General features: G+C 55.9%; 1 protein-coding gene across 2 annotated transcripts in view; it reads right to left on the bottom strand.

Moving 5' to 3' along the window:
• Positions 1 to 208: 208 nt before the first annotated feature.
• The window catches only part of EVC2 (EvC ciliary complex subunit 2), an 84,978-nt gene continuing 61,887 nt past the window's right edge, over positions 209 to 23,299 (bottom strand). The window contains exons 14-20 of one of the 2 annotated variants that reach the window (XM_066385204.1): positions 22,663 to 22,785; positions 15,819 to 16,046; positions 8,767 to 8,984; positions 6,867 to 6,954; positions 4,486 to 4,679; positions 2,392 to 2,493; positions 209 to 1,152 (exon numbers count right to left, since the gene is read on the bottom strand). In XM_066385204.1, coding sequence (XP_066241301.1) covers positions 882 to 1,152; positions 2,392 to 2,493; positions 4,486 to 4,679; positions 6,867 to 6,954; positions 8,767 to 8,984; positions 15,819 to 16,046; positions 22,663 to 22,785 — 1,224 coding nt within the window. In that variant the 3' untranslated portion in view covers positions 209 to 881. The remainder of the gene's footprint in view (positions 1,153 to 2,391; positions 2,494 to 4,485; positions 4,680 to 6,866; positions 6,955 to 8,766; positions 8,985 to 15,818; positions 16,047 to 22,662; positions 22,786 to 23,299) is intronic. The other variant, XM_066385205.1, reaches the window with a different exon arrangement.

Here is a 23,299-nt window from a genome sequence, read left to right as displayed (position 1 = left end):
CAGACTCAGGGTCTCTCCTGCAGACACAGTGGGGACGGGAATCAGACACAAGGTCTCTCCTGCAGGCACATTGGGGACGGGAATCAGACACAAGGTCTCTCCTGCAGACACAGTGGGGACGGGAATCAGACACAAGGTCTCTCCTGCAGGCACAGTGGGGACGGGAATCAGACTCAGGGTCTCTCCTGCAGGCACAGTGAGGACGGGAATCAGACTCAGGGTCTCTCCTGCAGGCACAGTGGGGACGGGAATCAGACTCAGGGTCTCTCCTGCAGGCACAGTGGGGACGGGAATCAGACACAAGGTCTCTCCTGCAGGCACAGTGGGGACGGGAATCAGACTCAGGGTCTCTCCTGCAGGCACAGTGAGGACGGGAATCAGACACAAGGTCTCTCCTGCAGGCACAGTGGGGACGGGAATCAGACTCAGGGTCTCTCCTGCAGGCACAGTGGGGACGGGAATCAGACTCAGGGTACTCTCCTGCAGGCACAGTGGGGACGGGAATCAGACTCAGGGTCTCTCCTGCAGGCACAGTGGGGACGGGAATCAGACTCAGGGTCTCTCCTGCAGGCACAGTGGGGACGGGAATCAGACACAAGGTCTCTCCTGCAGGCTCTGGGCGAGGGGGGCCAAGTGCTCACGGCTGCCCCAGGTCTTGTCATGTCCCTTGTCACCGCTGAAGAGAGTGGGCCATCTGGAAATTCAGGACAGCAAACTGGGTCCTTGACAGTCGGGGTGCGGGCTTGGTGGGGTGTCTGCGTCTTCCATGAGTCATTTGTATTTGCAGGTTGTATGCCACACACACACACACACACACACACACACGCGGGCAGGAGAAGCGAACCCTTCTGTCTGCAGACCCCTTGGCACTCTCCTGTGGGCTAGTCCACGCCCGAGGCCCAGGTGGCCTTCTTGGCGTTCAGGAAGTTCTTCTTCTTCCTCCTGGGAGGGGCGCGTGGCGAGAGCTCTGGCCCCTCTGGGTTTCTGAAGATAAACACCTTCTCGCCTGTGTTCCATAAATCGATGGCTTCTGCCCCGACGACGGGCACAGGCACCAGCTCGCCCCCGGCCTCCAGGGACAGGTGCGGCCAACTCCCTTTCCCAGAGAACAGCATTCTCTCTGTGAGAGGGGGACATGCCTTCTTCAAGATGCTAAAAACAAAACACACACACAAAAAAACAGAAGGTCACCTTGGATGTTTCTGGCAACTGCTACTCCTGAGTGCCTCGATGGAGTTTCCCAGCAGGACCTCCTTGGTCCCTAGATCCCCATCAAGTACCATTAGAAAGAAGAGTTTTCTTGTTGTCACCAGATTGCCCCTGGAATGAGCTGAAGCCTGGGGGCAGTGGCGTGCTGCAGAGAACTCTTACTGACTCACGACCGGTTCCATTTCCCGACGTTCGGGGTGCCTGTGGTCATCACATGGTTCACTTGAAATTCGCCACAGTGGGAGCATTTACACCACAGAAATGGGCACGTGCTACTCAGGAGAGCTCCCGTCCCTCTCCCAGGACACCACTGCCTGCGGTCCTCACGCTAAACGCAGGCCGATAAAACCCGATTGCAAAGCCGCAGAAGTCAGGCAAGATGTCGTGTTAGAAGTAGGAGAGGGTGACGCGCTTTGAGAGTGCGGCCCAGGAACACCTTCGCTGTCCCCATCCTAATCCTAAGCGCTTGACTTCTGTTCATTCTTTACATCTGCAGCAGCTGGAATCTCACCTTCTTGGGTTGGGCTCAATATCCCGACCTCATTTCTTGGGGACTAAGTTCTGATACGCAGCCTATTATCACCCATGTCTCCAAGATTTCTCTCACGGACCCCTCAGAAAGCATGGTCTCGGCACCCCCACCTTGGCTCTGAGCAATTAGGGAAGGGGCAGAACTTGGGGTTCGACGCCGCCCTTGGACATCAGCTGTCCCCCGGCACACACTGGGCATCATGGTTTAACCCATCACGAGTCTCCCTGATGTCACTTGCTCTCCAGCCGTGCGTAGTGATCTACAACCACTGCTCCCGGTGTTCCTCCGCTCCCACCCACCCGAGCAGAGCAGGGCCCCCCCCGGGCCTGGCTGACCCCCCCACCCGAGCAGAGCAGGCCCCCTCCCGGGCCTGGCTGACCCCCCCACCCGAGCAGAGCAGGCCCCCTCCCGGGCCTGGCTGACCCCCCCACCCGAGCAGAGCAGGACCCCCCCCCGGGCCTGGCTGACCCCCCCACCCACCCAAGGAGAGCAGGCCCCCCCCGGGCCTGGCTGACCCCCCCACCTGAGCAGAGCAGGCCCCCCCCCGGCCTGGCTGACCCCCCCACCCACCCGAGCAGAGCAGGGCCCCCCCCCCGGGCCTGGCTGACCCCCCCCACCCGAGCAGAGCAGGCCCCCCCCCCCCACGTTACCTCGCCTTCCGCCGGCGCACCCACAGTGTCTTCTCTAATCCCTCGCTGAGCAGCTCTGCGCGCAGTTTGCTTTCGAGGGCAAGCCACCAGCCCTGGTGTTTCCTGAAGGCGAGAAGGGAGCATCTTATATTTTCAAAAGGAGTCGAATCTTCCCAACAGCCGCCATCCTAAGAAGCACAACGTTCTATTTCGACACGAGGAATTTGGGGTTTTCGGTGTTTGGGCTCCTACCCATTGACCAGGCACCTTCTCTCGCCTGGTCCAGACAGACTCTGCCCAGACTCATGGGACCTCAAGTCCAGAGGTCACAGACAGGTAACGGGGGACATGAGTCAGGTGAAGGAAGGTTGCTGAGAAGTGGGAACCTCTGAGTGGAGTCTTGGTGTCCCAGCAGAGGGAGCACAGGGAACATTCACGAAGCAATGGGGTCCGTTAGGTGATGTGCAAGATCCCTGGGTTGAAGTCAAGTCCATGAAGGACAGAGTGGGCCCAAGGGTCCTGTCTGTGCCCAGCTCTGGCCAGGCTCCTGCTCTGTGCAGCTGGCTCACCCTGCCTGGCCGGTGGTGCAGAGCCCCCTCCCGGGCGGGGCCGGGCTCTCTCTCCAGGAGTCTGACTCTCGGGCACAGAAGGCTGGTCCGCTGAGGGCAGTGTCCCCGAGGGGACACCCTCAGTCACCTGGTCCTGCCTGACCCTGGGACTGGGCGTGTGGACAGGTCCCTCACACACCCTTTCATGCTGAGATCAGTCAGTGTCCGTGGCTTGAAACCCAGGACTCTGAAATGATGTCACAAGGTACCTGGGACACAAGGGACCTGCCTGCCCACCCCCAGAAACTACGACATGTGAGCCCCGAGACCGGGCAGAGCAGAGGCATGGTCACGTCCCAGAGCCCTGCTCGGGGCCTGTCCCTGCCAAGAGCCGTGGCCCACCCCGTTCACATCTGGGACCGGACCTGGAAGCAAAACTCCCTGTGCAGAACCATCCCTGACAGGAAAACAGCGCCCACACTAAGAGCCCAGTAACACAGGGTCACACAGCATGCACGCTGGAGGGGATTACTAGGGAGCCGTTCAAAACGGTATCTACGAAGGTGTTTCAATAACCGTGAAAAGTATGAATTTTTAATTCTCAGTAAAACAACAGGAAACTCAGTCTCAGTAGTGTGATAATTATTACATAAAATGATTTTGCACATTGACCGGAGTTGAAAGGAAATAAGAAAATCTGCTTCTGCTCTAAGGTTCTAGAAAGCAGGGTGTAAGAGTGTGTATACTATGATTACTACACACACACACACACACACTCACACACACACACACACACACTCACACACACACTCACACACACTCACACACACACTCACACACACACACACTAACACACACACACTCACACTCACACACACACTCTCACACACTCACATTCACACACACACTCACATACACACACACACACACTCACACACACACACACACACTCACACTCACACACACACTAACACACAACTCACACACACACACTCACACACACACACTCACACACACACACTCACGCACACTAACACACACTCACACACACACACACTCACACACACACACACTCACACACACACACACTCACACACACACTCACACTCACACACACACTCACACACTCACACACACACTCATAACCCAGCAGAGCAGCACAGGCTGGAGGAAAAATTGTATTAAAATGCTAATGGTCATTTTCTCCAGCTGGGAGAACCAAGGATTTTCCTTTTATGTGTTTTTACTCTGTTTTTAACGTGTGGCTATTTTCCATCGTCTTGATTGTGTGTGCGGCATATTTACAGCCCGGGAAGCTTATTTTCTTCAGATGGCACTTGAAGAATAAACTGGGGACAGCAGAGGAAGTGTGGACAGAGCACGTGGGCCCTGTGGGACCTGGGGGAGATTGACAGTGATGTCTGGACACTCCGCTGCTCGGGCCATGGAGCGCCCACAAGGGAAGGTGCGTGCAGTGCAGGGCCCGGGGGGCCCACCCCCTCCCTCCATCTGTCCTCCCTCCGGAACCCCGCCCCCTGTATCCCCAACGCAGTCAACGCTGACTCACCCCCTCCTGCCCAGGTCGGCCGGCTCCCCACTGTCACCGTCCACCCCGTGGTCCGGCTGCTTCTGGCTGACTGAGTCCAGCAGGGCCAGCAGCTCGGGCTGCGGGGCTGTGGGCAGAGCCACGCTCAGGAGGCGGCGCAGTGTGGCCGCGGGCACCATCGTCAGCTTGGACAGGTACGAGGCCAGCCTCAGCTCCTACGGGGTTTAACAGCAGGGAGCTCTAACTCTGATGAACAGCCAGTTCTAATGGATTACGGGGCTTCGGACGTGGTGTCCCAGGGAAATAAATATTTCAGGAGCGCGGCCGCAGAATCATGTTCCCAGATTCACAGAGCTGTCAAAACAGTCTGTGGTCAGCAGCCCTGGCTCCCCACCACGTTTCCAAAGCCTTCATCCATCCTGACTGCCTGCAGCTCCCTCGCCGCGGCTAATGGCCCGGCCCGCAGCAGCAACCATTAGTCACGCATCCCTCTCCCACTCGCGCTCCGAGAGGCAACGCAGCACCGGGGTGCGGACGGCATAGGCTCCGGGAACAACGGAAATGTCCGGAAGCCACTGGACTGTTCAACTGCAAGACAGCGAGATAATGAGTGTCCAGTACCTTGCTGGGTCCTGTCACAGGGGAGATGGCCTGTCCTTTAGCTGTCTAGAACGTCCAGGTCAGCTCTCGTGCCAGAGAGGAAGGGGCGCCTTAGACTCACCACTGACCCTGACACGGCCGGTGCTGACCTGGGCTTCCGGTTTGGGGCGGTTCAAGAAAAATACCCTCCCTCCCCCGAGGGGTCTAGACCCAGTCCTGGAACTTGTGAATACATGCCCTTAACGGTCAGGGCTTTCTGTGGATGTGGTGAGGCCACCCAGGTGCGCCCACCCTCATCATCATACAGACGCTTCAAAGGCAGGGACCCGCCCCCGCTGGGCGGCCTCTGAGAGAGACGACGTAACAACTGCGAGGAGCAGGAGAGAGGTGTGATTCGCCGGCTTGGGCGGTGACGGAAGGACGGCGGGTGCCTTAGAAGCTGGGCGCGGCTCGGCTGACAGCCAGCAAGGAAACGAGGGCCCCGTGCTGCAGCCGCGGTAGGCCAGGCACTGCCGGTCACTCCAGGGCGCGGGCAGGCTCCCTCCCAAGCCTCCAGGAGGAACGCAAGCTGCTGACACTGCTTTCTGTCTGCCGCAGCCCACATGGGCCTCTGACCGATGGAATTCTAGGGCAACCCACCCGTGTGCCGGGGTCCCCCTGCGCTGTGGGAACCTGGTACAGCAGCAGCGGACTCTGATTCGACTGCACACTGTCTGCGCCTGTGGACAGCTCTGGCCGATTCTGCTGGCTCGACACTGATAAGTGCCCCCCATTTTCCCTGTGACTCCCTGCTGGGAAAAAGCTACTGGATTTGCAGCCAAGGGGTCCACAGGCCAGTGCCCCCTAGGACCTGCTGCAGGGACCTGAGGGTGGTTTGCTCTCTGGGAAGGAGAAGGCCGTCGAGGCGGTTGTGTTTCACCTTTTCTTCTCGACCTGAACATGTATGGTGGCTGCAAGCGCAGAGAGGAAAGGCGGGGAGAAACACGGAGCCTGACCCTGACACCACAGAACTGCAGGAGGTCAGCCGTGGGCACCTCCGTCCAAACTGTCACACGTCGGATTTCCTGGAACCTACAGGAACCGGAGTGCCCACCTGGACACATGAAGCACACCTGGCCGACTCGGGCCATTCGCTCCGCACGTGGCTCCGTGCACACGGCCCCGGGGCCCCGTCTCTCGGGAAGGAGGAGACGCCTCCAACTCTGTCCAGAACGAGACAGATCTGCCGATCTCGACCCGGGGAAGCTGAGACGTGGCGAGCAGTCTCACGGGCCTCTGCACGGAACCCACGTCTCAAGGACCAGCCTTTGTTCCCGGAGGAACCGACTCTGTGTACACTTAACCCCTTCCAGGCTGAGAAGAGGAACCACGTCTGGGTGCCTGTCAGGTCACCCAGAGAAGGCACCGCGCAGGGCGACAGTTAGGACCGTCTTCACGGCTGTCGGCCCTGACGGAAGGTGCTCTAGGCACCTGCTCTGCATGAGGGGCTGTGGATAGACCCACCTGGCCCTCCCCAAGGTGCCTGTGACCATCCCCGTCCCACAGGTGAGGGAAGGTGCTCTAGGCGCCTGCTCTGCACGAGGGGCCATGGATAGACCCGCCCGGCCCTCCCCAAGGTGCGTGTGACCATCCCCGTCCCACAGGTGAGGGAAGGTGCTCTAGGCACCAGCTCTGCACGAGGGGCCATGGATAAACCCACCCGGCCCTCCCCAAGGTGCGTGTGACCATCCCCGTCCCACAGGTGAGGGAAGGTGGACGCTGAGGAAAGGGTCAAGTGACACGCCGGCAAGAAAGGTCCTCACCTGGCTGTACAGGGTCACGAAGGTGTCCGCCTCCATGCTCTCTAGCATGTCTTCCAGCACGACGCTGTTCTCCTGCTCCTCTCTCAAACTGGAGAGACACAAAGCCCAAGTGTCGTCATAAAGCCATCCTAGGAGAGCGTCTCGTTATTTAAATAACAGAGAATCCCAATCGAATCTGCGCTCCATTTCTATTAAACCCACGAAGGAGAGGTGGACAGAAGAGGCATGCCCTCTCCTTCTCTAGACTGCTTTGCAATACTGTACCAGGGAGGACCCACCAGGACGGAGGGCTCCTCGGAGCGAGAAGCTGCGAGGCAGGTGTGTGGTGGACCTCAGGATGGCTTTGCAGCGTGGCCTGTGACCCTACTTTGAAAATGCTCAGGTCCTGGCTGGTTTGCTCAGTGGTAGAGCAGTCCACCCAGTAAGTGGATGTCCAAGGTTCAATTTCCAGTTATGGTGCACAGGAGAAGCAACCACCTGCTTCTCCACCCCTTCCCCTTTTTTCCCCCTCCCTCAGGCATGGCTCAGTTGGCTCAAGTGAGTTGGCTCCAGGTGCTGAGGATGGCTCCATGGCCTTAGGCACTAAAAATAGCTCTGTTGCTGAGCAATGGAGCAATGCCCCAGATAGGAAAAGCATCACCCCATAGGGGGCTTGCCGGGTGGAACTCGGTCAGGGTACATGCAGGAGTCTGTCTCTCTCCCTCCCCTGATCTCAATTAAAAAAGAAAAGAAAATGCTCAGAATTAGTTGTCCTGGCTGTGCTCAAGAAGACCAGGAGCTGGGGTCTCGTCCGCCGTGTGCCGTTGTGTCTCAGGAGACCCAGGGCCATCTCCCAAGGATGTCCCTGGCTCTGACCCCAGAGGCTAGGTGGTACCTTTTCACATAAGAATCTCTATCAGGTTTCCTGACTTCCCCACGAGGGGCTCTGTCTAACCCACGCCTCAGCCCACTCAAGCTGGCATCTCAGATCATCCACCCTGTATTCTTGCAAGTTAATGCAACCCACACCCTCCGCAGGTACGAGTCACATCAAAAGCTTGGCCGTCGGCTATTTCCTCCAGGAAGCACAGAGCACGTCAGGGCGTGCACTGGCCTACACCCTGCTCTCAATCAAGTGGGCAGCTCTGAGCATCTCCTCCTGCTCACAGGGGCTCAGCCCCTCATAAAATCACTTCATTGGAATAGCATTCCACTTTCAGGTTGAGTTTACACAGAAAAGTGTAATCAAATAAACTAAAATCACCTGTAATCTCACTGTTCGGAAACCACATCTATTATAATTTAGTCTTGTTTCCTTCCGATGAATATGTGTGTGTGTTTTCAGAAACGGGACCATCAGCATTATAATCCCAGCAGAAAATTGGGAAGCTGTTAAAAACTATGTTTCCTGAGAGTTCTTAATGCCACGGGCAAAGGCTCATTGTCTGATGCGGGTTGAAAGAGAATACGAAGAAATACCAAACAAAGACTGGGGCTCTGTTTCCTGATTTTACAAAAGCTGGACACCCAACATGACGGGACTGGGGAGGCCAGGAGGGCCTCTGTTCCCTGTCGTGGGCCCGTGTCACTGCCGGTGCCCCGCGTGGACCATGCGCTACGGTGACGTGAGATGCTGCCGCTGGGACAGCCGAGTGAAGGGCACGTGCAACCTCGCAACCATTTTTGCAGCTTCTTGAGAGTCTCTAGTTACTCTGACATAAAAAGTTTAAACACATTATGTTCAGTGAAACCCCAGTGATGTTAAAAAGAAAATGAAGCTTAGGAAGATGTCCGGGAAGGACGCTGCCAGGTTGGCGGCCTGTGCCCGAGCGCTGGGACGGTGCCCCCTCGTTCCGCTGAGCGTGAGCAGCCTGGTGCCCCCGACGCACGCACACCCCGGAGAGCCACCGGCCCGGCTCACCTCTGCTGGTGCTCCTCCAGGAACTGCTGGCTCTTGCCCAGGGCTCGTCGCAGCACAGCAGAGACCTGCCTTTCAGAATCCGTGTCCTCAGACTCCGGGTTCAGAAGCCCGGGCCTGGCACCTGCCCGCTGCTGCCCACTGGCCGGGGCCGGCTGCAGCTGGGCCGCCTCCTGCTGGGCCAGCCTGTCCTCCAGCTTCCTGTCCAGCTCCTGGAGCTCCTGCACACAGAGGGGCGGGTGGCGACCCCCAGGCAGGTGGGCAGCAGGTGAGCACCAGCAACCTCATTCCACCTGCTGCTACCGTCCTCCCCACTCCAGCCTTGGGGAATAGTGTGATGAGGCTGCACCATGATCTCACACCCCAGGGCCTTTGCACATGCTGCCAACTCCATCTACAGTGCCTTTCCCTGTCTGCCTGGCCAATTCTGAGTCTTCCTTCAAGCTTTGGCTTAAAATGCGCCCCCTTGGTGAAGGGCTCCCTGAGTGCTTTGAGACGCACAGACCCCAGCTCAACGTGCCCTCTCCCCAGCCAGGTATATATGCCTGGTACAGAATGAATACTCAATCCTCTCAAACCCCTGCACTGAAGCCCTCCCCTGCCCCCCTGCCATGGGATGCTAATTAGGAGGTGGGGCCTTTGGCAGGTAATTAGCTTTGCTGAGGTCATCCATGATGGTGGGGTCCCTATGATGGGATTAGTGGCTTTATAGGAAGAGGGAGAGACCAGAGCTCCTTCTCTCTCTGTCATGTGAAGTGCAACAGGAAGGAAGCCATCTGCAACCCAGGAACAGGGCCCTCACCAGAAACACTCTGCTGCCACCTCGATCTTGGACTTCCAGCCCCCAGAGCTGGGAGAGAACAAAGGTCTGTGGAAGCCACAAGCCTCTGGTATTTTGTTGGGAGCAGCCAGAGCTGACAAGACCACACCCCGTTTTTGCAGTCGCCTGACATCACTGCCCCAGACCTTTCTGCTCGAGTGTGAGTTCAGGTACATGGCTTCAGGGTTTGTGCCCTTAACCACCAGGCAATACTGCCTCTCACTGCCCAAACAGAAGTCGGCATTCTTAGGCCGCTGGAATCAGATTATCTGGGTACAAGGGATGGCCCACAGCCTGTTTAGGTGGGTAAAGGGGGCGAGAGTGTAGACAGGAGGGTCCCGAGCCACGGAGATCCAGGCAGACTGAACCTGTTATTCACTGGGGTGGCCGGTCTCTAAGCGGGATGGAGGGTAAGGTGAGGCCTTGAATGGGCTTCCTGAGGGGATGGTATCCTTGATCCCCTGAAATACGCACAGAATGTCTACCTTTCTGCAGAGGAGCCAAAGTTTGCATCAAATTCTCCAAGTGTTCCCACGCCCCTGAAAGGCTCAGAAACACGACTGGAGAAGAACCAAGAGAGAAGAGAAGACCAGAGGAATAAACCGAGGTCGCAGTGTGGGGAGCACGTGGGCTTGCCCCCGGGACCGTGGAACCTTCGCAGGCTTCTGAGCAGGAGTTCCTGACACGCTGCGATTTCTGATCATGGCCTCCCGTCCCGCTGCAGCGTCCTGGCCACAGGGTCTCAGCAGTGTGCTGCGTCCCAGGCCTGCTGTAAAGTGACCAGCGAGTTCCCCAAAGACACCAAGTCCAGATGAATTTTTGAGGAATCTATTGGCCGGTGACTACAGGGGGAGGGGGTAAGACAAACCCAAATCCTGCAGCCCCCCCCCCTATAGTTCTGAGGCCTGCTTTTATAGACAAAGTCACATACCAGTTGGGGTGGGTAAGGAGGGGCTCGTGACCCCTTTGTCTAGAGGTATCTGTCACTCTCATGACTTCAGGATGGGAGGGTGAGTCAGAGCATAGGAATTCTTAATTAAGATACATGAACATTCTTTTCTAAAGGCTTTTAAGAAAAGAGAAGAGGGTTTTCAGATACGTTCTATCTTCTTCGCTCTGGAGTTAAGTTCCGACTTAGCTGACCCAGTTGCCCTTGCAAGCCCTTCCTCCTGCATTCTTCTCTCCCCTTTCTCCACAGAAGGAGGGGGTAAGAGGCCTGACTTTTCCTCTTTAAAATGGCGTTGCTAATGCTAAGTTTTATAGTTTCTTGGCACCTTATCACAGGCCCGGCCAGCAGAGGGACAGGAGTCACAGGGGGTGCACAGAGGCCTGTGGGCAGCGGTCCCTCAGGGGGCCAAACGTGTCTCAAGTGTTCAGAACCAGCCAGGAGGTCCAGAGGCTAAACCTCAGGGTCCCCGGGAGGGAGGGGCAGAGGTGAGGTTTTAAATACAGGGCTGGGGCGGCGGGCGGCCGACAGTCACTTTGATTTTTCAGAAAGGTTCTTCTGGCTTCAGTGTGGAGGGGAGACCGGAGTAGAGGGAGCAGGGGAGGGGAGGATGGAAATTCACACTCGAACAGGAGCTGGGCTTTTCCACCGGAAGGTGTGGGTGCCACTTTCTGGCTGCGTGACCTTGGGGAAAAGGTTGAACCTCCCCAAACCTCCGCTCCCTCATCTGTGGAATGCACACGGCAAATGCCCCCGGGGTGAAGGGAGGTGTCCACCCTTCCCACGATGCCTTGGACTTGAGGAGAGCTCGGATCACATGAGCTGCCTGCTCTTACTGTGAGTTTCAATTTTCAGGTCTAGATTCGTCAGAGCCATGAGACTGGGCAGCAGAAACATATAAAAAGAGAAATTTAAAAAAAATCATCAGCTGAGAAAGCTCCGGCAGAATCGACAGGCAGGGTGACTAGCAGCAAGCGGCCAGGAAGCCCGAAGGAAGACTAGACGCCGCCGTCCGTTCAGACCTGGGCCAGTGGACAGCCCGCGATTTCGCCCGAAGCGCAGCCACGGCGTGGGTGCAGTTCCTCTGCGGAGGGCATCATCCGCCCAGAGGAAGTCCGTCCTGTGTCATCGGGCCCATCGCTGCCCCGATGCAGCCGAGCCTTTGCACCTGTGCCAGTGTCCCCACACCAGGCTGAACCTTTCCTCAAATGAGGTGACCCTGACACGGTTTTCTTGAGGAGACGTTTCTTCCGAAGCATTTCCTGTGGCGCTTTTGTAATTCTCCCAGACGTGGATCGGCTTTAAAAGCCCGCGCCGGGTGGGACCGCGGTTTTCACAGGACGATCACCGTACCGGAGGAACGTCCCATCACTGGGGCAGGCCACAGGTCCGTCTCCCCTCCAAATGCTAATCGGGGTGTGGGGTGTGTGGGGGGGGGAGGGAACAAACCGGCATCCCATCCGCCGTTTTACCACCGATGCAATAAAACCACATCGGCTGACGTATCGCCAGTGGCTTCCAATTCAGGACACGCCCACTCTTCTATTCTAGGCACACCAGGGAAGAAGGACGCGTGGATGTTCACTCAGAAGGGGCTTCACGGTGAAATTGAAATGGGAAGCGTTGGGCGACCCAGCTACTAACAGAAAGCGGGGTGGTTCCAAGTGAAATGAGCCAGCAGGTGTTTGAGGGCTTAAGGGAGGCTGCTTCTCACAGTGAGAACGGGGACTGAAGCCAAGGCCCCTAGGGTCTTCCTTTGTCCCTGACTGGACATGTGACTCTGGGCCTGCCCTCCCCTAAAGGGGAGGCCTCATCTTGTCACCTGCAGTTCAGGGCAGGGCTCACCTCCATGCCACTCACTTACAGAGCGACACTCGCTGTGGGTTTGGGGTAAATGCCTCGCAGACGGGTCCTCCCTAGTGTTAATTTTATCTTGAATGGCCATTGAATTCAATAAAATCCTCATTCTGCATATATAGAAATGATCGTGGGAGTTTTTTCTTTCCTCTTTTAGTCTGTGTAACCTGGTAAATGTTGCAAATGAAGGTTTTAATGCTAAACCAACTATATTCCTGGGAAAAATTTCAACCTGGCCATGTGCAGTCATTTTTTAAAAAATAGATAGCTGGATGTTTTGTTTACGAATTGTACATTGTACATGAATGTTCACAAGTAAGAATGACTTGCAGTGGCTCTTTCTCCTACTGTTTTTGGTGTCAAGGTTATCTCAAGGTTATCTGAGCTTCATAAAATGAGTTGGGGTATAGTCCCTACTTTTCTAACATCAGGGATCATTTGAAGGAGTAGGAAACTGGAAATATTTCACACCTTGAAGTTGGGGAAGCTCACCTATAACATCATTGGGGTTAGGCTGTTTTGTGGGTGCACGTTCCAAAATATATGTATCTTTTTTAAACTACTGAATCAATTTCTACTTAAGCCAATTTTGGCAATCCATATTTTTCTAGAAAATTTTCCATTTCATTTCAATTTTCATATTTTACTCATTAAGTTCTCTTACTTTTTTTAAAAAAACAACTCTACTGCCTCTATAGTTGTTTCTTTTTTGTATTCCTTACCTTACTAGTCCCTTACCTCTTTTTAATACTCAGTATGGCCAGAAATGTGTATATTTTACGAGAATTTTCTTCCAGACAATTCAACTTTTCATTTTATTGATTCTCTCTATGGGGGTTTTGTTTTTCATTTCCTTTTTTAGGCGACCTTCCTTCCACTTTCTTCAGGTTCGTCTGCTGTTGTTTCCACCCTAACTTTTCATATGATCTCAATAATTTTGAGCCTCTCCTCTTCTCTCATGTACGTTTAAGGGCATACATTTCCCTCTAAAAACTGCTTTAGCTGAACCCAACAAAGTCTGATGTGTTGTATTTACATTGTTTCTCTGTCCTATGTTGTTTTAAATTTCCATGATGGTTCTTTCAGTCCATGAGTTATTCAGAAGTATGTTTTAAAACTTCCAAAATATTATATATAGACTTTTGGTAATAATCTTTCAAAAAAACTGGTTTAAACTTAATTGTCCTTCTTTTGAAAGGTGGTCAAAGTGATATTGCACAGTCAGTCATTTTTAACTGTGGCAACGTGTGAAGAGGAAGAATAAGTATATTTCCTAACCGTTGGCTGCAAGGCTGTGTATGTGGACATTAAACACAGGTTGTTAAAGCTGTTCTCGGTTCACCCACACCTTCACTTGCTGGTTTCATTCAACCGGCCAATCAGCTGCAGACAGAGGTGAGCAGAGGTTTCCCAGAATGACAGCACAGTCCTCATTCCTCCTTGCTCTTCTATCAATTTTTCTTTCTGTTCTTTTAAGTCTTTTGTTCCATGTATGCCCGTTAAGAATCGCTCAGCTCTCCAGGTGAATGAAAACTTTAAACCATTTGGCATTATCTTTAATTCCCTTGATAATTTCATAAATCACTACTTTACATTCTATGCTGATGATTCCAGCATGTCAAGCCTTTGGGGATTTAATGTTGTTGTGTTTTTTTTGTCTGTTGGTTTTTCCCACATATACGTCCTCTTGCCTGGCTTCTTTACACGTCCAGTGACTTCTCTAATTTAAGTTGAGAACTTTCACCTGTGGAAACCCTGAAGTACCCAGATTGAGACTGTTTTTCTCTGGAAAGGGTTTTTGCCCCTGCCTTGGCCACGTACCAGGGCAGTGGGCCAACCTGGAACCATTTTAATTTCATTTATCACACTGGGGATTCCTGACTGAACAGGTAAAGTACGTGGGGATTCCTTCCTCACATTCGTGGAAACTTTTGATGAAAGATTTACAGGGACCCCCCCCCCCAACCCCCGGCCTGGAGCAGGGCTGGAGTCAGACAGGTTTCCCCGGTGGCTCCTCTGACAGCAGGTGGTCTTCTCCTCCCAGGCCTCACTGGGCGTTCTACCCCTAAACACCCCCCAGCCCCATGTCCTAATACCCCCCCCGGAACCCCTGGGCCCCGGGCTTCACCCTTTGCCCCTGGCATTCAGCCTCAGTGGGGTTCATGTCCCTCTGCAAGTTCATGTCCCTCTGCGAGTTCACGTCCCTCTGCGAGTTCAGCTTCCTTGGACACCTGAGGCTCTCGGGGATTTTACACGTTCTCTCCTGAGCTCGCTCACAAAGCATCAGAAAGCACGCTCACCTTTATTTATCCAGCATCTGGATGGTTTGGGCTGAAATACTAACAACCTTGCCACTTCCTTTCTATCCTCAAGACCAGCTGTCCCTGTTTAAGGCGCATAACGTATACGGGAAGGCCGTCTCGGATTCTGCCTCGGCCAGTGGTATTTATGACTCCTTCAAAGGAATTATGAAAACCCCTGTTGGCAAGATCAGCGGGGACGGGCCATGAACGTGACCCAGGGGGTGACGTCAGAAACAGACTGCCTTTCCCGCTCCTGTGATGAATCAGCCCAGTGGACTTGGCGAACAACTTGACCCCGCCACCTGCCCGAATCTCAACTTCTCTACCCAAGAACGGAGCAGGACAACGATACCTCCTTCCTGGTGGGGCTCGGTAAGTAATGTAAGGTGAAACAGAGAGCATAATTGTAACGCAGCATAAAACTGCTGCTTGTCTTTTTAGTCATGCTCAAACGATCATCTCAAGATGCACAATTAAGTGAAGAGTTACTGGCACTTAAATGACAGCACATCCGTCCACATAGGCACTCGACCAACCAAGCCCCCTTTCCCTTGCTATAAATAAGCATGATAAAAACAGATAATGCATGAAGTTTTAATGTCTATACATCGAGGACCTAAAACCAGTCCTCGGAAACAGTTACTTCCATAGCTTTTGCTACATGACTATGCCTCTCTCGGACCTTGGGGGGGGGGGGGGGGGGAGGCAGCAAATGGGAATAATGGTAATAATTAGACTCATAAAAGCTAGCGGTCATCTGGTATTTCATGGCATCGGAAGTGCCCTTCATGGAAGGCCACACTGTTATTTGTCACAGCGTTAGGAAAAAACAATACGACTGTTGCCTGGAAGGTGCGCCCATTGCAGAGGTGTTCAAAAGGTTGAAACCAAAAGGTGTGTTTTGCTTTTTTAGAGGAAATGCACTCCCGGGTAAGTTACCACCCAGAATGCTCGCCACAACCCTGAAAGGACAGGTGAGGACCCACTGCAGGGCGCAGACACGGAGGAGGGCGGGGACCCGAGGAGGGCACCAGGAAGGAGCAGTGGGGGCGGGGCCTGAGCGGGGCACGGCGCCGCCCTCCCGCGTGGCCCCGCCCTCCCGCGTGGCCCCGCCCCGGCCCGCACTCACCGGGCTGTGGGACCCCAGGATCTGGGCGCAGGCGGACTTGGTCAGAGTCTCCGACTCGCTCAGCTCCTCCAGCAGCAGGTCCTGGATGCTCAGGAGGGCGGTGTACGCCCACAGCGTCGTGGCCGCCCGGGCCGCCTTCTGGAACTGCAGGGAGACCAGGGACTCCGCAAAGTGGCCCTCCTGGGCCTCCAGCCGCTGCACCCTCTCCCGAAGCAGCTCCCCTCGGACCTGGGGAGGGGGGTGGGGCAGAAACCAGAGGGCGTCAGTGGGGGGAGAGCAGCTTACACAGGGCAGCCTGTTAGATCTCCCACGGGCAGTGGGCTTGAATTCCGGACTCCGAGGAAGGTCTCAAATACCCCTAAAGAGGCAGCCCTGGAATCCTCCGTTTCAGACCACGAGGGCACCTCTGCTAACAAAGACTCCGCGGGGGTGGGGGCTAACTGTTCATTCCGTCTTCATCACTCTTGAAGGTACCCTAAACTTTGCCGTGATCCAGCACAAAGTCTTTCCAGGCCTCCCATCGCAGAGGACGAGGTTCAGACTTCCTAGCAAGCTCGGCGGCCCGCCTCACCCTGACCCCAGCTGCGGCACACCTGGCCTGGTCTGGTCCGTTCTGCCACCCGCGCCCACACACCTGGGGCTCCCCTCCCTGACCACGCTCTGCCCTCCACGCCATGCTCCTTCCGTGTCTGCCGTGCCAGCCCCTGCTCTCCTGAACATCTCCTTTCTGTCGTTTGGGTCTCTGGTCCCCAGTGAGCCTGCGCAAGCACCCTCACATCACACGTGTCTGTCACACTCTTCTGTCCTACCCACGCCCCATGCTCTTCACCCAGGGGGACACTCACCACACCTAGGAGCTCCTCCAGGGGAGGACCCAGCACCGAGGACTCGGTAAATTCCAAGTCAGACAATCCACTCCCTCCATCATTCACGCAACTAAGTGGTTCATTCTGGCATCTACCTATTTCCTCTCTACAACCACTAGCTCTTGCAATTTTTCTAGAAATCTGCTACAGTAAACAAGGTAGTCTCATGCTTCCCAGACTTCACCAGCCTGAGCGCCCCCAGGGGCAGGTGCCTGTAAATGTGTGCCCCTCCCCTGCAAAGGGGAGCTCAAGTATAAACAAAGTAGCCCATGAAGTCCTTTGTTTTATCTACACAGGTCTGTCTGTGGGATTCTATTCACAACAAGCAAAAGCAGAAGAGCAACCCCAGGGCCCGACAAATGGATAAACAAAATGTGGTCCATCCATAGAAGGGAATATTATTCAGCCTTAAAAAGGAGGAAAATTCTTGCCCTGGCCAGTTGGCTCAGCGGTAGAGCGTCGGCCTGGCGTGCGGGGGACCCGGGTTCGATTCCCGGCCAGGGCACATAGGAGAAGCGCCCGTTTGCTTCTCCACCTCCTCCCCCTCCTTCCTCTCTGTCTCTCTCTTCCCCTCCCGCAGCCAAGGGTCCATTGGAGCAAAGATGGCCCGGGCGCTGGGGATGGCTCCTTGGCCTCTGCCCCAGGCGCTAGAGTGGCTCTGGTCGCGGCAGAGCGACGCCCTGGAGGGGCAGAGCATCGCCCCCTGGTGGGCAGAGCGTTGCCCCTGGTGGGCGTGCCGGGTGGATCCCGGTCGGGCGCATGCGGGAGTCTGTCTGACTGTCTCTCCCCGTTTCCGGCTTCAGAAAAATACAAAAAAAAAAAAAAAAAAGGGAGGAAAATTCTGACACAGGCTACAAGCTACAACACGGATGAACCCTGAGGACATGACGCTGATGAAATAAACCAGTCACAACATGACAAATACTGTATGATTCCACTTCGACGAGGTCTCTAGCCGACTCAGACCCACAGAGTCAGAAAGTAGAGGAGGGGGTTCCAGGGGCTGGGAAGTGGCAGTTCAGCAGGGACAGAGTTTGAGTTTGGAAGAACGAAAAATTTCCAGAGATGACGGTAATGATGGTCGCACAACAACGTCAATGGACTCGATGCCGCACAATGGGACACTGAAAAAATAATTGAGACGGTCAATTTCACGGTCTGTGCGTTCTTCTGTGGTCACTCTCTCCAGCGCTCAGCTCTCTGGGCCGTCCCAGGTCTCCGCCCGGTATGAGAATTCCTCCGCCCGGAGGATTTACAACGTATCCTGCCGCGTGAGCCTCCTGGTGGAGAAACCGCTCAGCATCTGGATGTTGGAAAAGGCCCCCCGGAAGGCAGACGCAGAAGACGGGATCGGTGAGGGAAACGGAGACTGACTGTGAACCCTCGGACGCCACGCTCGGGAACCGGGATTTGGGTGGGGGCCGTGGGAAGCCAGGAGGTTTCCCTGCAAACCATGCTTCTGGGAGATGACTCTGACAGAGGCAGCCTCGGGGACACGAAGACAGAGAGCCGGAGAGAAGCCTCCGGGGGCTTTCCCGGTCCTCAGATGGATGGATGTCCCACTCCTCATCCTGTAACAAATTCCCTTCCAACGCGCGTTCTAGTCTCAGCGTTCCTGGGACCTCTACTGTCGGTTTCCTCGCTTCTCAGGGCGTCTGAAAACGGGCACATTCTTCTCGAGTCACTTCTGCAATGACAAGTGTGGAGGAGCTGTTCCTGACAGAGGCGTCAGCCGCCACCTCTGCGTCGTCGCCCGGAGGCAGCGGCAGAGTCACGATGGGAACCGTCATGGATAGCGGCGCGGGAAACCCATTCCCGAACAGAGGGCTGCTAACGCACCGCGCAGGCACCGCTCATCCTGAGACCTGGACACGGTGGCCGAGTAACGAATGGGCGAACGAATGCGTGACCCACGGGCCACCCACACGCAGGGCAACCATTCAAGTCCTCCCAGGGAGAACGGATGCGTGAGCAACGCGGTCATGCCATTTTCATTTATATTTAAATGTCGCCCAGGAATATGCATGAGGAATGTATCTCTATGCTCTGTGCAAAAACAGCAGGAGAACACAGCAAAGGCCAACGGAAACATCCCCTCCATTTCTGGGTCCCTCAAACAGATCTGCTAACTGAAGACAGGATGGGCGTGAAGAGAGACCTAGGCTTTAGGGTCCACCCCGCCCCCCAGAGCGGTGGGACCGTGGACAGGCCTCTCCGCCCTCCTGAGTCCCACTGGGCTCAGCATGGACACAGTAACAGCTGCTCCGTGTGTCTCACTACAGAAGGCTGTGGGGCACAGACAGACGTTCCAAGGTCATTTCAAATATCAAGGGATTGGAAAGAACCTAGATGTCCATCATTCAAGGTCCAGTTAAGTCATTTAAGGATCACGTGTACTGTGAAATGCTACGCTTGAGAAAAGGCAATGAGGGAAGTCTTCTGAACTGAGTGAAAAATCATCAAGTTTCAGTGTTAGGTAAAAAGCAGAGATAGAGAGAGGGATGGATGGATGGATGGATGGATGGATGGATAGATGAATGGAGAGACGGATATGCAAACAACTACAGGTAGCCAGATAAACAGGTGCATTTCTAACAATGGGAAAGTTCAAATGAGCCACATAATTTGTGTTGTGTGTCCTCTGACTCTCAGGACAGCAGCCAGTGACCCAAGCTTACTCTATTAGCTCACCAGTTATACAGAAAAAAGTGGACAGGCAGGAAGCTCACTTCTGTCTGTCTGTCTTTCCTCTCTGAATCAATCATACAACCATTCATTCAAGGTGGAGCCCCGATTAGTCAGGTGGGTTTTCCACCTGACGGCAGGACGCGCACTCCCGGACGGTTGGCGCACACACAGGCTGCTCTCTGAGACTGTGACAATGTCGAGAGCACGGATCTGGAACCACGCCTCCTTGCTCCAAGAACACGCCACAAACCGTCCCCTAGAGGAGGAAGGGGGAGGGGACGTAGGAAAGGGGACGACTGAGAAGGGCAAGGAGAAGAAAGAAATGGAAGAAAGTAGAGGGCAGAGGGGACATGGGGAAGAGCACCAGAGGGTCTACTTGGGAGGCTGAGGCCACCTCACTGTTGCCACACACTGAGGTCACAATGCGGTGGTGAAAAGGTCCCGGGGAGGAGGCAGACGTGCCTCCCTCAGCCCCCAGCTCTGCGGCTCACTGATGCTGTGACCGTGAGCCGTTCTCCCAACCTCTCCAGGTGGGGGTGTCCAGACAAGGCACCGCCACCAGGGTAAGGGCTGGGGACTCTCTGATGTGGATTTTAGAAAAGAAAGGGGACACCTGGCGGGTACTTCCAGGATGCTCTGCAGCCTCAGCTGTGAAGCCCAAGTCCCTTTGGGGACACCACCCTGCCGGCCAGGCTGAGGCTTTGCCATGTGTCTCCGGGAAGCGGTCAGCCCAGCCTGGCCTCATCTTTACAGCTCATAAGCTTTGAGGGACACCCTGGTCCAGAAACACAATCGCATCACTTCGAGCTGCGGACACGCACACTCAGGCTGTCACCCCTCTGCAATTACCCTGCAAGTGAAACAACGGAACAGCTGCCTCTCAGAGGCTAAGAGACACAATCGCTCGATTCCGGGAGAATCATGGGAGCTGTTGACGGTGGGGGGGGGGGGGGCTCTCCTACTGACACCTGCTCAATGGAGCAGGCGACTGGGCAGGTGGGCTGCCACCAGAAGGACACAGCTGACGAACGTCCCTCCTCTGCCTTTCCCGGTGTGCCGGACCAATGTCCCGTGGAGCTGCTCCATTGTTGGGAAGAACCCGCGGTGGCGCCTACTCGCAAGTTACAACGTGCCTTTCTGCCCGAGCGCATCCCAGGACCCTGGGACCGGTGGGTGACCATTGTCGCAGGCCTCACTTAACGGATGTGGGGGCCAAGGCGTGTGCGCCCCTCACTGCACAGCTGTGGGAAACACCCTCTGACATTAAGAAAGATGACACTTTCTCCTCCACCTGCCTTCCCCTTGTCTTCTTTCTCCGCTTTCTGTCCTGAGTGGGTCCAGGGTGCTCCTTCCTGGTCCCTTACACAGTGACAACCTGAACACACCTGGAAGAAACCCCTGACCTTGCCCAGAGCACGCTCTCTGGCTCTTCGCCAGCTTATGCATTTGAGAAATACATGTACATAAATAAAATAAAATAATAAAATAAAATAAAAACCATGCAAAGAACACGGACGAAAGAGATGAACAAAACCAGCAGCTCTAAAATGAGGCTAGATCCATCCGTTCCCTGAACCTACCTCTCCTGAACACCTGCTAGGGGACAGCAGGCAATCAGGCAGGGATCACCTGGTGTCAACTTCTAAATGTCACCCCCCCAGGGAGACCCACCCCGACTCTCCCACCCACAGTCGATCCCACCTCTCCTTCACCCCAACCACGGTCACTATCCCCTCATCTTATTTGTGTCCATAGGCACTGATCATGGTCTGTCCTTTTTTTTTGTTTGTTTTGTATTTTTCTGAAGTGAGAAGTGGGGAAGCAGAGAGACTCCCGCATGTGCCCGACCGGGATCCACCCAGCATGCCCACCAGGGGGCGATGCTCTGCCCATCTGGGGCATTGCTTCGCTGCAACGGGAGCCATTCTAGCACCTGAGGCGGAGGCCATGGAGCCATCCTCAGCGCCCAGGCCAACTTTGCTCCCATGGAGCCTTGGCTGCAGGATGGGAAGGGAGGGATAGAAAGAAAGGAGAGGGGGAATGGTGGAGAAGCAGGTGGGTGCTTCTCCTGTGTGCCCTGGAGGGGAATCGAACCCAGGACTTCCACATGCCGGGCCGACATTCTACCACTGAGCCAACCAGCCAGGGCCCATGGTCTGTCATTTTACATGCTTGCTGTCCATCTTCCCGGACTAGAACGTGTGCCCTGTGAGCGCAGGGCCCAGGCCTGCCTCAGTCACACTGCAGCCCGAGCTCATCAGCACGGAGCCTGGACTGACCTGGCTGCCTCCTCAGACTACCAGTGGGATGAATGAACAGTACGGCACGCCTTCCAATGAGAAAGGGAGTGAGGGCGGGGGAACACGTGGGAAGAAATGGGTGTTCCCATAAGGTTTCCCGAAAGAGGGGACACCTGGACAGCTAAGGAGACTGGGTCCAGCTATCCTGGTAAAGACGGAGGGGGGGGGTGACTCCAGGAAGAAGGAAGAACAGGGACGGATAAGCACCGTGCAGCCGTGCGCACCGTGTGGCGAGGAAGTGATGGGAATCTGGGCGGGACAGGGCGGCCAGGTGGCTGTGGGCGCATGGAGGAGGGTGCGCAGGACACCAGGGAGGGTGACGGGAGTGGGACGACTCGTGTGAGCTGCTCAGCGCAGGGTCTGGCACGGAGACGGGGCGGCCACGGCCGCAGGGGAGGCCCAAGGATGGACCTGGGACCGCCAGGCGGACAGGCGGAGGAGGGAGTTCCAGGGGAGGCCCAAGGATGGACCTGGGACCACCAGGCGGACAGGCGGAGGAGGGAGTTCCAGGGGAGGCCCAAGGATGGACCTGGGACCGCCAGGCGGACAGGCGGAGGAGGAGGAAGTTCCAGGGGAGGCCCAAGGATGGACCTGGGACCACCAGGCGGACAGGCGGAGGAGGGAGTTCCAGGGGAGGCCCAAGGATGGACCTGGGACCGCCAGGCGGACAGGCGGAGGAGGGAGTCCCAGGGGAGGCCCAAGGATGGACCTGGGACCGCCAGCGGACAGGCGGAGGAGGGAGTTCCAGGGGAGGCCCAAGGATGGACCTGGGACCGCCAGGCGGACAGGCGGAGGGGAGACCCAAGGATGGACCTGGGACCGCCAGGCGGACAGGCGGAGGAGGGAGTTCCAGGCAGAGGACCACGGTTCAGAAACCCGTGTTTGGGGGAGATGGAGAGCCGTGGTCCTGGGCGCTCTGTGCGCCCTGCGGACGTGGCCGCCAGCCCTGCCCGGGGCAACGGGAAACAGCAGGTGCGACGGAGCACTGACCTTTTCCACCAGGTCTTCAGGGGCCGGCTCGTCAAAGAGCTGGATCTTCTCTTCGATGCTCTTCCTCAGAAGGTCTATCTTGCTTTTGTTCTTGGCGCGCGGCTTCCTCGCCTTGGACTGTTGCTGGAGAGGATGAGAGCAGACGTGGGCAGGAAAGTGACCACCAGCACGTGCCCGCGGCCCCGTCTCCGGAAGCCAAGGGACCATATGCTGCCTCCGGTGGGAGAGGGGAAAGGGGCACATTTTCCCGGGACAAGGTCAGTTCACAGGCTCTCGTCTTCACGGTCTCCAGTGGGTTCCTCCCGCCAAAGGGAACAGGGGACCTCGGCTGGGTGGAGCCGGAGCCCTGCGGTCAGACAGACCGCGCACCCAACACGGGTCCAGCTCCTCCCCACTGGTGAGACCTCCGCCCGTCACCCCTCTGAGCGGGGAACCAATCGGCCGGGGGCCCACCCTCGTGACGCTTACAGAACAGTGGGGAACAACAACAGCGAACATGAAAACCAGTAACTAAGAGGCACTCTCAGATGGCAGATGAGGGACAGGAGACAGGGGACACGGTGACAGGGAGCGGGGAGGACAGCAGCCGCTGAGCAGGTGTGCACGACAGCTCACGGAGACGCCGTGCACACAGTCC

The sequence above is a fragment of the Saccopteryx leptura genome, chromosome 5, assembly GCF_036850995.1.
Source record: "Saccopteryx leptura isolate mSacLep1 chromosome 5, mSacLep1_pri_phased_curated, whole genome shotgun sequence".
NCBI classification, from domain to species: Eukaryota; Metazoa; Chordata; class Mammalia; order Chiroptera; family Emballonuridae; genus Saccopteryx; species Saccopteryx leptura.
The sequence above is the reverse complement of the archived record's forward strand: the minus strand, read 5'-3'. Positions and strand labels throughout refer to the sequence as shown.